This window comes from Salmo salar, unplaced genomic scaffold (genome assembly GCF_905237065.1).
Source record: "Salmo salar unplaced genomic scaffold, Ssal_v3.1, whole genome shotgun sequence".
NCBI classification, from domain to species: domain Eukaryota; kingdom Metazoa; phylum Chordata; class Actinopteri; order Salmoniformes; family Salmonidae; genus Salmo; species Salmo salar.
In genome coordinates this window covers 165,588-180,000 of record NW_025548094.1, presented here as the reverse complement: position 1 = coordinate 180,000, position 14,413 = coordinate 165,588, and the positions used below count along the sequence as shown (strand labels likewise).

The window sequence follows — 14,413 nt, the reverse complement described above, 5'->3', positions numbered from 1 at the left end:
ATAGACGTCCCTCCTCCAGCTGGTATAATAATAACTCCACTACCATAGACGTCCCCTCCTCCAGCTGGTATAATAATAACTCCACTACCATAGACGTCCCCTCCTCCAGCTGGTATAATAATAACTCCACTACCATAGACGTCCCCCTCCTCCAGCTGGTATAATAATAACTCCACTACCATAGACGTCCCCTCCTCCAGCTGGTATAATAATAACTCCACTACCATAGACGTCCCCTCCTCCAGCTGGCATAATAATAACTCCACTACCATAGACGTCCCCTCCTCCAGCTGGCATAATAATAACTCCACTACCATAGACGTCCCCTCCTCCAGCTGGTATAATAATAACTCCACTACCATAGACGTCCCCTCCTCCAGCTGGTATAATAATAACTCCACTACCATAGACGTCCCCTCCTCCAGCTGGTATAATAATAACTCCACTACCATAGACGTCCCCTCCTCCAGCTGGTATAATAATAACTCCACTACCATAGACGTCCCCTCCTCCAGCTGGTATAATAATAACTCCACTACCATAGACGTCCCTCCTCCAGCTGGTATAATAATAACTCCACGACCATGGACGTCCCCTCCTCCAGCTGGTATAATAATAACTCCACTACCATAGACGTCCCCTCCTCCAGCTGGTATAATAATAACTCCACTACCATAGACGTCCCCTCCTCCAGCTGGTATAATAATAACTCCACTACCATAGACGTCCCCTCCTCCAGCTGGTATAATAATAACTCCACTACCATAGACGTCCCCTCCTCCAGCTGGTATAATAATAACTCCACTACCATAGACGTCCCCTCCTCCAGCTGGTATAATAATAACTCCACTACCATAGACGTCCCCTCCTCCAGCTGGTATAATAATAACTCCACTACCATAGACGTCCCCTCCTCCAGCTGGTATAATAATAACTCCACTACCATAGACGTCCCCTCCTCCAGCTGGTATAATAATAACTCCACTACCATAGACGTCCCCTCCTCCAGCTGGTATAATAATAACTCCACTACCATAGACGTCCCCTCCTCCAGCTGGTATAATAATAACTCCACTACCATAGACGTCCCCTCCTCCAGCTGGTATAATAATAACTCCACTACCATAGACGTCCCCTCCTCCAGCTGGTATAATAATAACTCCACTACCATAGACGTCCCCTCCTCCAGCCCCCACAGAGTAGGAGTGTATCTGGACTGGCCAGCCGGCACTCTGTCCTTCTATAGAGCCTCCTCTGACACACTGACCCACCTGATCACATTCACCTCCACATTCACTGAGCCCCTCTATCCAGGGTTTAGGGTTCATGATGTTGGCGACTCAGTGTCCCTGAAATAATAACTGGACACACACACACACACACACACACACTGGACACACACACACACACACACACACACACACACTGAACACACACACACACACACACACACACTGAACACACACACACACACACACACTGAACACACACTGAACACACACACACACACACACTGAACACACACACACACACACACTGGACACACACACACACACACACACTGAACACACACTGAACACACACACACACCTCAACACACACACACTGAACACACACACACTGGGCACACACACACACACACTGGGCACACACACACACACACTGGGCACACACACACACACACACTGGGCACACACACACACACACTGGACTCACACACACACACACACTGGACTCACACACACACACTGGACTCACACACACACACTGGACTCACACACACACACTGGACTCACACACACACACTGGACACACACACACACCTGACACACACACACACACTGGACACACACACACACACACACTGGACACACACACACACACACACTGGACACACACACACACACACACTGGACACACACACACACACACACTGGACACACACACACACACACTGGACACACACACACACACACACTGGACACACACACACACACACACACTGGACACACACACACACACACACACACACACACACACACACACACTGGACAAACACACACACTGGACACACACAACACACACACACACACACACACACACACACTGGACACACACAACACACACACACACACACACACACACTGGACAAACACACACACACACACACACTAGACAAACAAACACACACACACACACACACACACACACTGGACTCACACACACTGGACACACACACACACACTGGACACACACACTGGACACACACACACACACACACACATACACACACAGGACACACTCTCACACACACACACACATGCGCATCTTCCTATAATTGTGAGGACCTTGACCCATGACCTCTTACAATAACACCGTTAGTCTTTCCACAAGACTCCCATGAAGTTATAGTGTGACGTTATGAGTCGACGTTAAAGTAACATTCTCACAACATACCGCACTTGTTTTATCCTGTTTTAGATGTATCCTCTGTTTAAACATTTAAACTCTTACAATAACACCGTTAAAATACCAATGTGATCATTTCTTGTCTTTTATGTTGGAAAAACAAATTGTACAATTATATGTGGACATACGCTCCATAGTTGAACAAGTATACATGGTTATATTGTACTTTTCATAATAAAACATACTTGAAACAAGAAAAAGCATGTTAATTGTGAGAACAGTTTAGTTATTGATTTTACATCGTCTCTGTCAGGTTGACGTTAACCTGCGACTGGTTACATGAAACAAATATGAACTGAAATACAATACAATTAAATATTTACAACAGAGTGTTGTGATGCAGGGTTACTATAACAACAGAGTGTTGTGATGCAGGGTTACTATAACAACAGAGTGTTGTGATGCAGGGTCACTATAGCAACAGAGTGTTGTGATGCAGGGTCACTATAGCAACAGAGTGTTGTGATGCAGGGTCACTATAGCAACAGAGTGTTGTGATGCAGGGTCACTATAGCAACAGAGTGTTGTGATGCAGGGTCACTATAGCAACAGAGTGTTGTGATGCAGGGTTACTATAGCAACAGGGTGTTGTGATGCAGGGTTACTATAGCAACAGGGTGTTGTGATGCAGGGTTACTATAGCAACAGAGTGTTGTGATGCAGGGTCACTATAGCAACAGGGTGTTGTGATGCAGGGTTACTATAGCAACAGGGTGTTGTGATGCAGGGTTACTATAGCAACAGGGTGTTGTGATGCAGGGTTACTATAGCAACAGAGTGTTGTGATGCAGGGTCACTATAGCAACAGGGTGTTGTGATGCAGGGTTACTATAGCAACAGGGTGTTGTGATGCAGGGTTACTATAGCAACAGGGTGTTGTGATGCAGGGTTACTATCTCTGCTCTCTCTGCTCTCTCTGCTCTCTCTCTACTCTCTGCTCTCTCTCTGCTCCCTGCTCTCTCTCTGCTCTCTCTCAGCCTGCTCCCTGCTCTCTCTCTGCTCTCTCTGCACTCTCTGCTTTTCCTGCTCTCTATGCTCTCTGTTCTCTCTGCTCTCTCGTCTCTCTCTCTTCTCTCTGCTCTCTCTCTCTCTCTCTCTTTCTCTGCTGCTCTCTCTCTTTTCTCTGCTCTCTCTGCTCTCTCTCTGCTCTCTCTCTGCTCTTTCTGCTCTCTCTCTCTCTGCTCTCTCTGCTCTCTCTCAGCCTGCTCCCTGCTCTCTCTCTGCTCTTTCTGCCTCTCTCTCTGCTCTCTGCTCTGCTGCTCTCTCTCTGCTCTCTCTCTCTGCTCTGCTGCTCTCTCTCTTTTCTCTGCTCTCTGCTCTCTCTCTCTGCCTCTCTCTCTCTGCTCTCTGCTCTGCTGCTCTTTCTCTGCTCTCTCTCTCTGCTCTGCTGCTCTCTCTTTTCTCTGCCCTCGCTGCTCTCTCTCTGCTCTTTCTGCTCTCTCGCTCTGCTCACTGCTCTCTGCTCTCTCTCTCTATTCTCTCTCTCTGTTTTCTGCTCTCTCTCTCTGCTCTCTCAGCCTGCTCCCTCTCTGCGCTCTCTCTCCCTCTGCTCTCTCTGTTCTCTGCGCTCTCTCTCGCTCTGCTCTCTCTGCTCTCTGCTCTCCCTCTGCTCTCTCTGCTCTCTCTCTCCCTCTGCTCTCTCTGCTCTCTCTCTCTCTGCTCTCTCTCTCACTGCTCTCTCCCTCTGCTCTCTCTCTCTGCTTTCCCTGCACTCTCTCTCTCTGCTCTTTGCTCTCTCTGCTCTCTCAGCCTGCTCTCTGTTCTCTGCTCTCTCTGTTCTCTGCTCTCTCAGCCTGCTCCCTCTCTCTTCTCTCTCTGCTCTCTCTGCTCTCTCTCTCTGCTCTCTCTGCGCTCTCTCTCTCTGCTCTCTCTCTCTGCTCTCTGCGCTCTCTCTCTCTGCTCTCTCTCTCTGCTCTCTCTCTCTGCTCTCTCTGCTCTCTCTCTTTCTGCTCTCTCCCTCTCTGCTTTCGTGTCTTTGGTTATGCCAGATTAAGTGATATGACATGCTATCCTATAAAATCCTTTCTCTGTAATTAATATCACCTGATTAGCTAATCATGTAAATGTAATTAACTAGAAAGTCGGGACACCACGGAAGAGTGTTTATAGAGCCATTATCTTCCGAATAAACTCTTAACCTGATGGGGATAGGGGGAAGTATTTGCACGGCCGGATAAAAACATACCCGATTTAATCTGGTTACTACTCCTGCCCAGTAACTAGAATATGCATATAATTAGATTTGGATAGAAAACACTCTAAAGTTTCTAAAACTGTTTTAATGGTGTCTGTGAGTATAACAAAACTCATATGGCAGTCAAAACCCTGAGACAAATCCTAACAGGAAGTGGAAATCTGATGTGTGGAATCACTTTCAAGCCTTTGCCATTGAAACTCACAGGGACTTATTAATCATTTAGCACTTCCTAAGGCTTCCACTAGATGTCAACAGTCTTTACAAAGTGGTTTGAGTCTTCTATGGTAGAAACTGACCCAAAGAGAGGCTTGGGAAGTTGGTCACAGGGGGAGGTTCATTACTACTATGACGCGGGCGCCCATGGGAACCCTTTTGTTCCGAAACGTTTAGTAAGACAATGCAATCGTCCGCCTTGAATATTATTGAAGCTCTGGTTGAAAAAGGCCCTAAAGATTTATGTTATACAACGTTTGACATGTTTGAACGAACGTAAATATATATTTTTTGCACATTCGTGACGACATGTCCCGCGCGCTTCAGTACATTATGAGTAGCCTTTGGAACGCGCTAACAAGAAGGAACTATTGGGACATAAATTATTAACTTTTTCGAACAAAACTACATTTGTTGTGGACCTGGGATTCCTGGAAGTGCCTTCTGATGAAGATAATCAAAAGGTAATGGAATATTTACAATAGTATATTTGATTTTAGATGGTTCCAAGATGGCGCTAACCTGTATCGCCTAGCCTATTTTTCTGAGCATACCACGTCGTTTATTGCAAAGTGTGATTTCCCAGTAAAGTTATTTTTAAATCTGGCAATGCGGTGCCAAATGGCCAAGAGGAGAAGACTGGGGGACACATGATGGAGGCAATGTCTGAAACCTATCGTCTTCACTCTTTTGAGTACCGGACTCCGGGTTGCTTGGATGGATAGTCATGCTGTAGAGCGTGACCATTCTGGACTTCCTCCAGATGGTACCTAAGGGTGGTATTCTGCTGCATGGCAGAGTCCACTTGAGTACTTAGAGTACTGATTTTTGGACACGTGAGTGTCGCACTTGCTCCTTTCGGCTATAAAAAATGATACAGCTGTCTTTCATATGATCAAACTGAACTAACTGCTATCTTGAAATGTTGAAAAAGTGTTTTTAAATAGCTCAGTCATATCACTCAATATGAGTCAAAATCTGTCACTTCCAGGAGTGCTCATTTTGTCAAAAATGAAAAAAATAACCCAACTCAAACATCTGCTACCTTGAAATGTCCAAAAAAGGTATTTAAATGGGCCTACCAGACATCTTCTGGAGAGAAGAAGGCTCGATCTTCTCTCAAGAAGGACAATCTTCATACCATAAGATAGTTCTTCTTGAGAGAAGATAATGAGACGGTCAGGTAGAGAAGACCAGACAAATGGTCCACCCACACAGACCTTGTGGTGAAGAAATCAGAACAGCACCTCTTCAACCTCCGGAGGCTGAAACCACAGTGTCGCAACCACAGGGCTCTCCAGAGGGTGGTGCGTTCTGCCCAACATATCACCGGGGGCAAAGTGCCTGCCCTCCAGGACATCTACAGCACCTGGTGTCACAGGAAGGTCAAGAAGATCATCAAGGACCTCAGCCACCCAGAGGAACTCAGCCACCCAGAGGACCTCAGCCACCCAGAGGACCTCAGCCACCCAGAGGACCTCAGCCACCCAGAGGACCTCAGCCACCCAGAGGACCTCAGCCACCCGAGGACCTCAGCCGCTGGTCACTTTAATAATGTTTACTGTTTTACCCACTTCATATGTATATACTGTATTCTAGTCCTGGTTCATCCTATATAACTACTGCTGTCCACTTCATATGTATATACTGTATTCTAGTCCTGGTTCATCCTATATAACTACTGCTGTCCACTTCATATGTATATACTGTATTCCAGTCATGGTTCATCCTATATAACTACTGCTGTCCACTTCATATGTATATACTGTATTCTAGTCCTGGTTCATCCTATATAACTACTGCTATCCACTTCATATGTATATACTGTATTCTAGTCCTGGTTCATCCTATATAACTACTGCTGTCCACTTCATATGTATATACTGTATTCTAGTCCTGGTTCATCCTATATAACTACTGCTGTCCACTTCATATGTATATACTGTATTCTAGTCCTGGTTCATCCTATATAACTACTGCTGTCCACTTCATATGAATATACTGTATTCTAGTCCTGGTTCATCCTATATAACTACTGCTGTCCACTTCATATGTATATACTGTATTCTAGTCCTGGTTCATCCTATATAACTACTGCTGTCCACTTCATATGTATATACTGTATTCTAGTCCTGGTTCATCCTATATAACTACTGCTGTCCACTTCATATGTATATACTGTATTCTAGTCCTGGTTCATCCTATATAACTACTGCTGTCCACTTCATATGTATATACTGTATTCTAGTCATGGTTCATCCTATATAACTACTGCTGTCCACTTCATATGTATATACTGTATTCTAGTCATGGTTCATCCTATATAACTACTACTGTCCACTTCATATGTATATACTGTATTCCAGTCATGGTTCATCCTATATAACTACTGCTGTCCACTTCATATGTATATACTGTATTCTAGTCATGGTTCATCCTATATAACTACTGCTGTCCACTTCATATGTATATACTGTATTCTAGTCATGGTTCATCCTATATAACTACTGCTGTCCACTTCATATGTATATACTGTATTCTAGTCATGGTTCATCCTATATAACTACTGCTGTCCACTTCATATGAATATACTGTATTTTAATCATGGTTCATCCTATATAACTACTGCTATCCACTTCATATGTATATACTGTATTCTAGTCCTGGTTCATCCTATATAACTACTGCTGTCCACTTCATATGTATATACTGTATTTTAATCATGGTTCATCCTATATAACTACTGCTATCCACTTCATATGTATATACTGTATTCTAGTCCTGGTTCATCCTATATAACTACTGCTGTCCACTTCATATGTATATACTGTATTCTAGTCATGGTTCATCCTATATAACTACTGCTGTCCACTTCATATGTATATACTGTATTCTAGTCATGGTTCATCCTATATAACTACTGCTGTACATCTACTATTCTTCAGATATACTACAGATGTACTCCAAATTGTCTATGCATCACATCACAGTACACAGTGTATATATATATATATATATATATATATATATATATATATATATATATATATACATTGCTTGTCCTAATATTTTCATTGACTTTTTAGATTTGCCCTCTGTGAGCTGGGAACACAAGCATTGATAGATATTACTGCACTGTTGGAGCCAGGAACACAAGCATTGTTAGATATTACTGCACTGTTGGAGCCAGGAACACAAGCATTGTTAGATATTACTGCACTGTTGGAGCCAGGAACACAAGCATTGTTAGATATTACTGCACTGTTGGAGCCAGGAACACAAGCATTGTTAGATATTACTGCACTGTTGGAACTAGGAACACAAGCATTGTTAGATATTACTGCACTGTTGGAGCCAGGAACACAAGCATTGTTAGATATTACTGCACTGTTGGAGCTGGGAACACAAGCATTGTTAGATATTACTGCACTGTTGGAGCTGGGAACACAAGCATTGTTAGATATTACTGCACTGTTGGAACTAGGAACACAAGCATTGTTAGATATTACTGCACTGTTGGAGCCAGGAACACAAGCATTGTTAGATATTACTGCACTGTTGGAACCAGGAACACAAGCATTTCACTTCACCCACAATAACATCTGATAAATATGTGTATGAAACCAATGAAATAAAATGTGATTGTATTGTTGAAAGTGTTAGATAATTCTCAATCCGTGTTGTGTCTTGTCTAAGAACAGCCCTTAGCCGTGGTTCTGTATAATAACCATATATCACACCTCCTCAGGACTTATTGATTTATAAGGCATTATAAAGGTGATTAAAATAATGATACATACGTACTTCATAGAAAACTGTTACCCTTCATATATTCTAACAACTCACATTTTAAGATTCATTATGTCATGTGTTCCATGTTATGGGCTCTAACCAAGGAACAAGACTATTTGTCTCCCTCTTGCTGTTGCATGCAGTTCCTCTCTCTCTTCCTCCCTCCCTCTAACCCCTCCCTCCCTCCCTCTAACCCCACCCCTCTGGAAGAACCAGGAAATCCCTCCCCCTCCCACAAACTCTCTTCTGAGGAAACGAAACTGATCTGAGTCTCTGTGTCGTCTGTCTATGTGAGAGTGAACAACCGTCCAAATGGCTCAACAGGGAGTTCTGCTGGACCAGGACCAGTTCTGTTGTTCTGTCTGTCTGGATCTACTGAAGGAACCAGTCGCCATCCCCTGTGGACACAGTTACTGTAGGAGCTGTATTGAGGGCTGCTGGGATCAGGATGTTCTGAAAGGGGTCTATAGCTGTCCTCAGTGCAGACAGACCTTCAGTCCGAGGCCTAATCTGAGTAAAAATAACATGTTGGCTGAGGTGGTGGAGAAACTGAAGAAGACAGGACTCCAGGCTGCTCCCCCTCCTGCTCTGTGCTATGCTGGACCTAGAGATGTGGCGTGTGATGTCTGCACTGGGACCAGAAAGCAGAAAGCCCTCATGTCCTGTCTGGTGTGTCTGGCCTCTTACTGTGAGACTCACCTCCAATCTCACTACGAATCTCCTGCTTTGAAGAGGCACAAGCTGGTCAAAGCCACCGCACAACTACAGGAGAAGATCTGCTCTCATCATGACAAACTGCTGGAGGTTTACTGTCGTACCGATCAGCAGTGTATCTGTTATCAGTGTGTGATGGATGAACATAAAGGCCATGATACAGTGTCAGCTGCAGCAGAGAGGACTGAGAAACAGGTAAGACCAGAACAACTTGTTGGTGACTGTCCGATAAACAAAGAATTAAAGATACAGTAGGAACTAAGGCTGTTTGAATATGAGATCATTCAAATGAAATAGATCCTCAGCAGAACAAATATGAACACAAACCTTGAGTATATAGATATGTTAACCCAGATTCTCCAGATGTATCACCATTTTATAATGTCAAACACTATTATCATTCTGAATGGCTTTTTATGAGTCCAAAGTTCAGTCTCAACCTGTTGATACATGTAGTCCTACCATAAAACTATAATCATTCACATAGCAACAAATAAATATCATTTAGTAAATGGACCATCCATTTTTTAGACCTTCCTCTCTATGGGCCCTATGTCACATTACTATACTATTGATCTACTGGACTAATAAAGCTTGATAGCTCATTGAAGAGTGATTCTCCACAGAGGCAGCTGGGGATGAGTCAGCAGAAGGTCCAGCAGAGATTCCAGGAGAGAGAGAAGGAGCTGAAGGAGCTCCAACAGGCTGTGGAGTCTCTCAAGGTGAGTATTGTTGACCAGAGGAGACACACCATTTCACCTGTCTCCTCCAGTCAGAGAGAGAGAGAGAGAGAGGTAGAGGGGCCCCTATCCAATCCCACTGACCCGACTGTTGGGAACAGGTTGTCACTGCTGAGGCAGTGAAGAAAGTAGAGGAGGATGGGTCAAGGCTGAGGGATCCTGAGAGGATCCCTGTGAGTAGTAGATCTGTGACAGCACAGAGGGATGGGCCAACCAGTGATATATGCTTCAGTAAGGTTGGCTTCTTAGTGTTCATAGCAAATGGTTATCAACTGTACCGCAGAAATGGAATGTAAATCACAGAAAAAAATATGTTTTGGTGGCAGCTGCAGAGAAGTATTTGGTCATACTAGATTTGACTTCAGAAGAGTTCCAGGGTGTGTTGGGTGGTGGTGTCCCGTCCTCCCAGGCCGTTGGCCTGGTTACAGGAGCAGATAGGGTCAAAGTAGTGGAATGGGGTAGTGGGTTTTAATGAGTGTAGGGTTAGTTGGCCTGGTGCAGGAGCAGATAGGGTCAAAGTAGTGGAATGGGCTAGTGGGTTTTAATGAGTGTAGGGTTAGTTGGCCTGGTGCAGGAGCAGATAGGGTCAAAGTAGTGGAATAGGGTAGTGGGTTTTAATGAGTGTAGGGTTAGTTGGCATGGTGCAGGAGCAGATAGGGTCAAAGTAGTGGAATGGGGTAGTGGGTTTTAATGAGTGTAGTGTTAGTTTGCCTGGTGCAGGAGCAGATAGGGTCAAAGTAGTGGAATGGGGTAGTGGGTTTTAATGAGTGTAGGGTTAGTTGGCCTGGTGCAGGAGCAGATAGGGTCAAAGTAGTGGAATGGGGTAGTGGGTTTTAATGAGTGTAGGGTTAGTTGGCCTGGTGCAGGAGCAGATAGGGTCAAAGTAGTGGAATGGGGTAGTGGGTTTTAATGAGTGTAGGGTTAGTTGGCCTGGTGCAGGAGCAGATAGGGTCAAAGTAGTGGAATGGGGTAGTGGGTTTTAATGAGTGTAGGGTTAGTTGGCCTGGTGCAGGAGCAGATAGGGTCAAAGTAGTGGAATGGGGTAGTGGGTTTTAATGAGTGTAGGGTTAGTTGGCCTGGTGCAGGAGCAGATAGGGTCAAAGTAGTGGAATGGGGTAGTGGGTTTTAATGAGTGTAGGGTTAGTTGGCCTGGTGCAGGAGCAGATAGGGTCAAAGTAGTGGAATGGGGTAGTGGGTTTTAATGAGTGTAGGGTTAGTTGGCCTGGTGCAGGAGCAGATAGGGTCAAAGTAGTGGAATGGGGTAGTGGGTTTTAATGAGTGTAGGGTTAGTTAGAAGGGTGTTTTTTAGTGTTATCATAATTTCCCCTTTTCCCATTTTGTATCCCATAATATCATGTATTTATATTATAGTCCAGTTGAGGCAGGTGAGATGCCTTTGGATATACTGACGTAATAAATTGTCATTAGCTTATTGGGTTGAAAGGCTGTGAGGTTGAGCATCCCACTGCTACTGTTCTAGATGACTGTTGGGAATATACTAGTAGACAAGGCAGTGGTTTTGGTTGGACAGTTGGAAAGCTTGCTGATGAGAGTAGTTTCAGGGAGTTGGAGGTTGGCCCTTTCTGTGGTGATAGGGGATGTTCCTCCATGGTTACTCCCAGATCCTGTTGTTGATCTAACCTTGGTAGACAAAAGGAAAGATTGGGTCAGAAGTCAGTGATAAAGGGAAACTGGTTGACAATTACATTGGTAGAAGTTGTTATGCTTTTTTACCTCTTTTCACAGATGGATCCAAGGGCCCAGATAGTGGGCCCACAGGAGCAGGTGTTTACCTTCCTGAATGTGATGTGCAGATATGTAGAAGACTAACAGATGAACTGTCAGTGTACTCAGTTGAACTGTTGGTGATAATAGTTGTCCTCCAGTGGGTGGAGGACGTACAACCTGTTAGAGTTATAGTATCCTCAGATTCTCTGTCTGTATTGAATAGTTTATCATCTGGTAAATCTATTAGGAGTGACCTACTATTGGAGGTATTAATGTTATTATGGAGAATTGAGAGAATGGGTCTAGTAGTGAGATTCTGCTGGGTGCCAGCACATTCAGGTGTGGAATGGAATGAAATTGTAGACTAGTTAGCTAAAATAACTTTAAAACAAGATATAATATATATTAATGTTCCACTGGGTAGAGGTGAGGACAAATGTGAGATCAGGGCCATTTTGATAGATGTGTGGCAGAAGAGATGGGACTCTGAGCACAAGGGACGGCATTTATATGCCCTCCAAAGAAAGGTCGGTGGACCAAGGTTCAAAGGTCAGATTAGGAAGGAAGAGGTGGTGTTTACTCGATTGTGTTTAGGACATTGTACATTGAACTGGTCCTTCCATCTGGTTGGCAGCATGTGAATGGTTTGTGTCTGGAGGGTATTGTCAATGAAACGGTGGAGCATGTGTTGTTATATTGTTGTAAGGATGTTGAAGAGAGGGAAAGATTGAAGTGTAGGGTCATTGAGGTTGGACGGGGTTGGGGGGGTTGGAAGGGATTTGGGGGATGGGGGAGGGTCTATTAGAAGTTAGTAGGGATCTTTTTTATTTTCTCAGAAGTACTGAGTTAGGTAGGAGGATTTAGAAATGGTGTAAACCGTGATTGAACACACTCCAGCACAGTAGGAGGCGCCATGCTCCTTTAACGTTGGTTTGAGGACCGCCATTATACCATAGAAGAAGAAGAAGTTGGTAACGTGAGGTTTTGTCATTCGTGAAGAGTGCAGCTATTCTTTTGCCTATTTTCCAAATGTATTTTGTCATGGTGGGAGGGTTTGTTTATCGGTTTCCTCTGTTTATCGGTTAGAGTTGAGGAGGGAGTAGGGTAGTTTGATGTCCTCAACCGAGTGGAGAAGAAACGCTGTCTCTTCAGGTGCGTTGTGGAGAATGGTGTGGAGGAATTATTGATCCTGGTCGGTGAACAGGTGGGAGAGGAACATATACACTCTGTATCCAGAATGAACAAGGCGGTGGTTGTGGTAATGTAAAAGGTGAGTCTTGTTACCCGGCTAGTTACCAGTATGATTTATGTGAGGGGTTGTGTTGGTGCTGATTTCGACAAGAGTAGTGGTGTCTAATCTGCCTCCGTTTATTACCACCGAACAGATCCGTAAAGAGTTGGTTAGTTTTGCTAAATGTGGAAGTGTTTTTCTGAACGAAATTCAAGGTTAAACAGGGGAGGGGTGGTACACAGGGTTTGTTAGCACAGAGGAGCCCAGTGATATAATATTATATATATATAATATTACTATATGTCCCAGCTGTTTGCTGTGGTTTTGAAGTAATTCTCTTCCAGCCCGCGTTAACCTTGTAGGTTTACCTCAGGTAACTTATTATTAACTATCCTTGTAGGTTTACCTCAGGTAACTTATTATTAACTAAACTTGTAGGTTTACCTCAGGTAACTTATTATTAACTAGGTTACAGCTACCTGGTGAGGAAGCTCACTATTCACCTGGTTATAGGTTGTAGTGACCTACAGGGATGGTTGGCGCAAAACCATCAAACGTTAAACATGTTCTGGTCATGGTTAACTGTATATATATTTTTTTTATATATATTAAAAGGTGTAAATTCTCAACAAATCGCATGTCCCTGTTCTCTTTTTCAAGATGTGGCCGATTTAAACAGTCAGAAGAAAGAATAAAAAGAACTAACCTTTTTTTATTTGTTTCTAAATGGCTGCTGGGTAATATGATAATCGTTGAAATCTGTTGGTTCGTAGACATCAAATAGAGAGAATGCTGCGCAGGTTCACTGAGTTGTAAACCTAATGGATAGGTGGAGATCATTGATTTGTAGCTCTGACTCAGTTGCTACCTCAGATTATGAGCCTATCAAGTGTGGTGAATGAGGTATGTAGTTCCCACAGAAGACCACAGGGAGGAGCAAGAGAGATATAAACCCATACAGTTTATCTCTTTAAATACCCTGAACCTAACAATCAATCTAATGTATTTATAAAGTCCTTTTTACATCAGCAGATGTCACAAAGTGCTGTACAGAAACTCTAACCCTACGTATAACCTGTTTTATCCTGAACCCTAATTCTAGGGTAGGGTAGCCTACAACCCCTTTAGAAACTATTATAGTAATAATATTATGTTAGTAAATACCATTATAGTACTAAATAGGTTCTATTGTTATTTTTTAAATAAAACCTATGTATAGTACTTAGCATTTAACTGTTTTTTTGTTATTTTATTATATTTATTATTTAGAGGAGTCTGTCTAAATAATGAAAAGTTAAGTTACTGCTACACTTTTTAATGAAACCTTTA

General features: G+C 43.5%; 1 protein-coding gene across 1 annotated transcript; it reads left to right on the top strand.

The window, feature by feature from the left end:
- The first annotated feature begins 8,983 nt into the window (after positions 1 to 8,983).
- LOC123732637 (E3 ubiquitin-protein ligase TRIM47-like) lies at positions 8,984 to 13,759 on the top strand. The gene is made up of 3 exons (XM_045711908.1): positions 8,984 to 9,580; positions 10,012 to 10,215; positions 13,745 to 13,759. The coding sequence occupies exons 1-3, from the start codon at positions 8,984 to 8,986 to the stop codon at positions 13,757 to 13,759; spliced, it is 816 nt and encodes a 271-aa protein (XP_045567864.1).
- The last annotated feature ends 654 nt before the right edge of the window (positions 13,760 to 14,413 follow it).

Bases quoted from the DNA above. Each gene is read 5' to 3' on its own strand.
- LOC123732637 (XM_045711908.1), top strand. From the start codon at position 8,984: ATGGCTCAACAGGGAGTTCTGCTGGACCAGGACCAGTTCTGTTGTTCT. The intron at 9,581-10,011 runs GTAAGACCAGAA...GATTCTCCACAG, and splicing joins CAGAGAGGACTGAGAAACAG to AGGCAGCTGGGGATGAGTCA.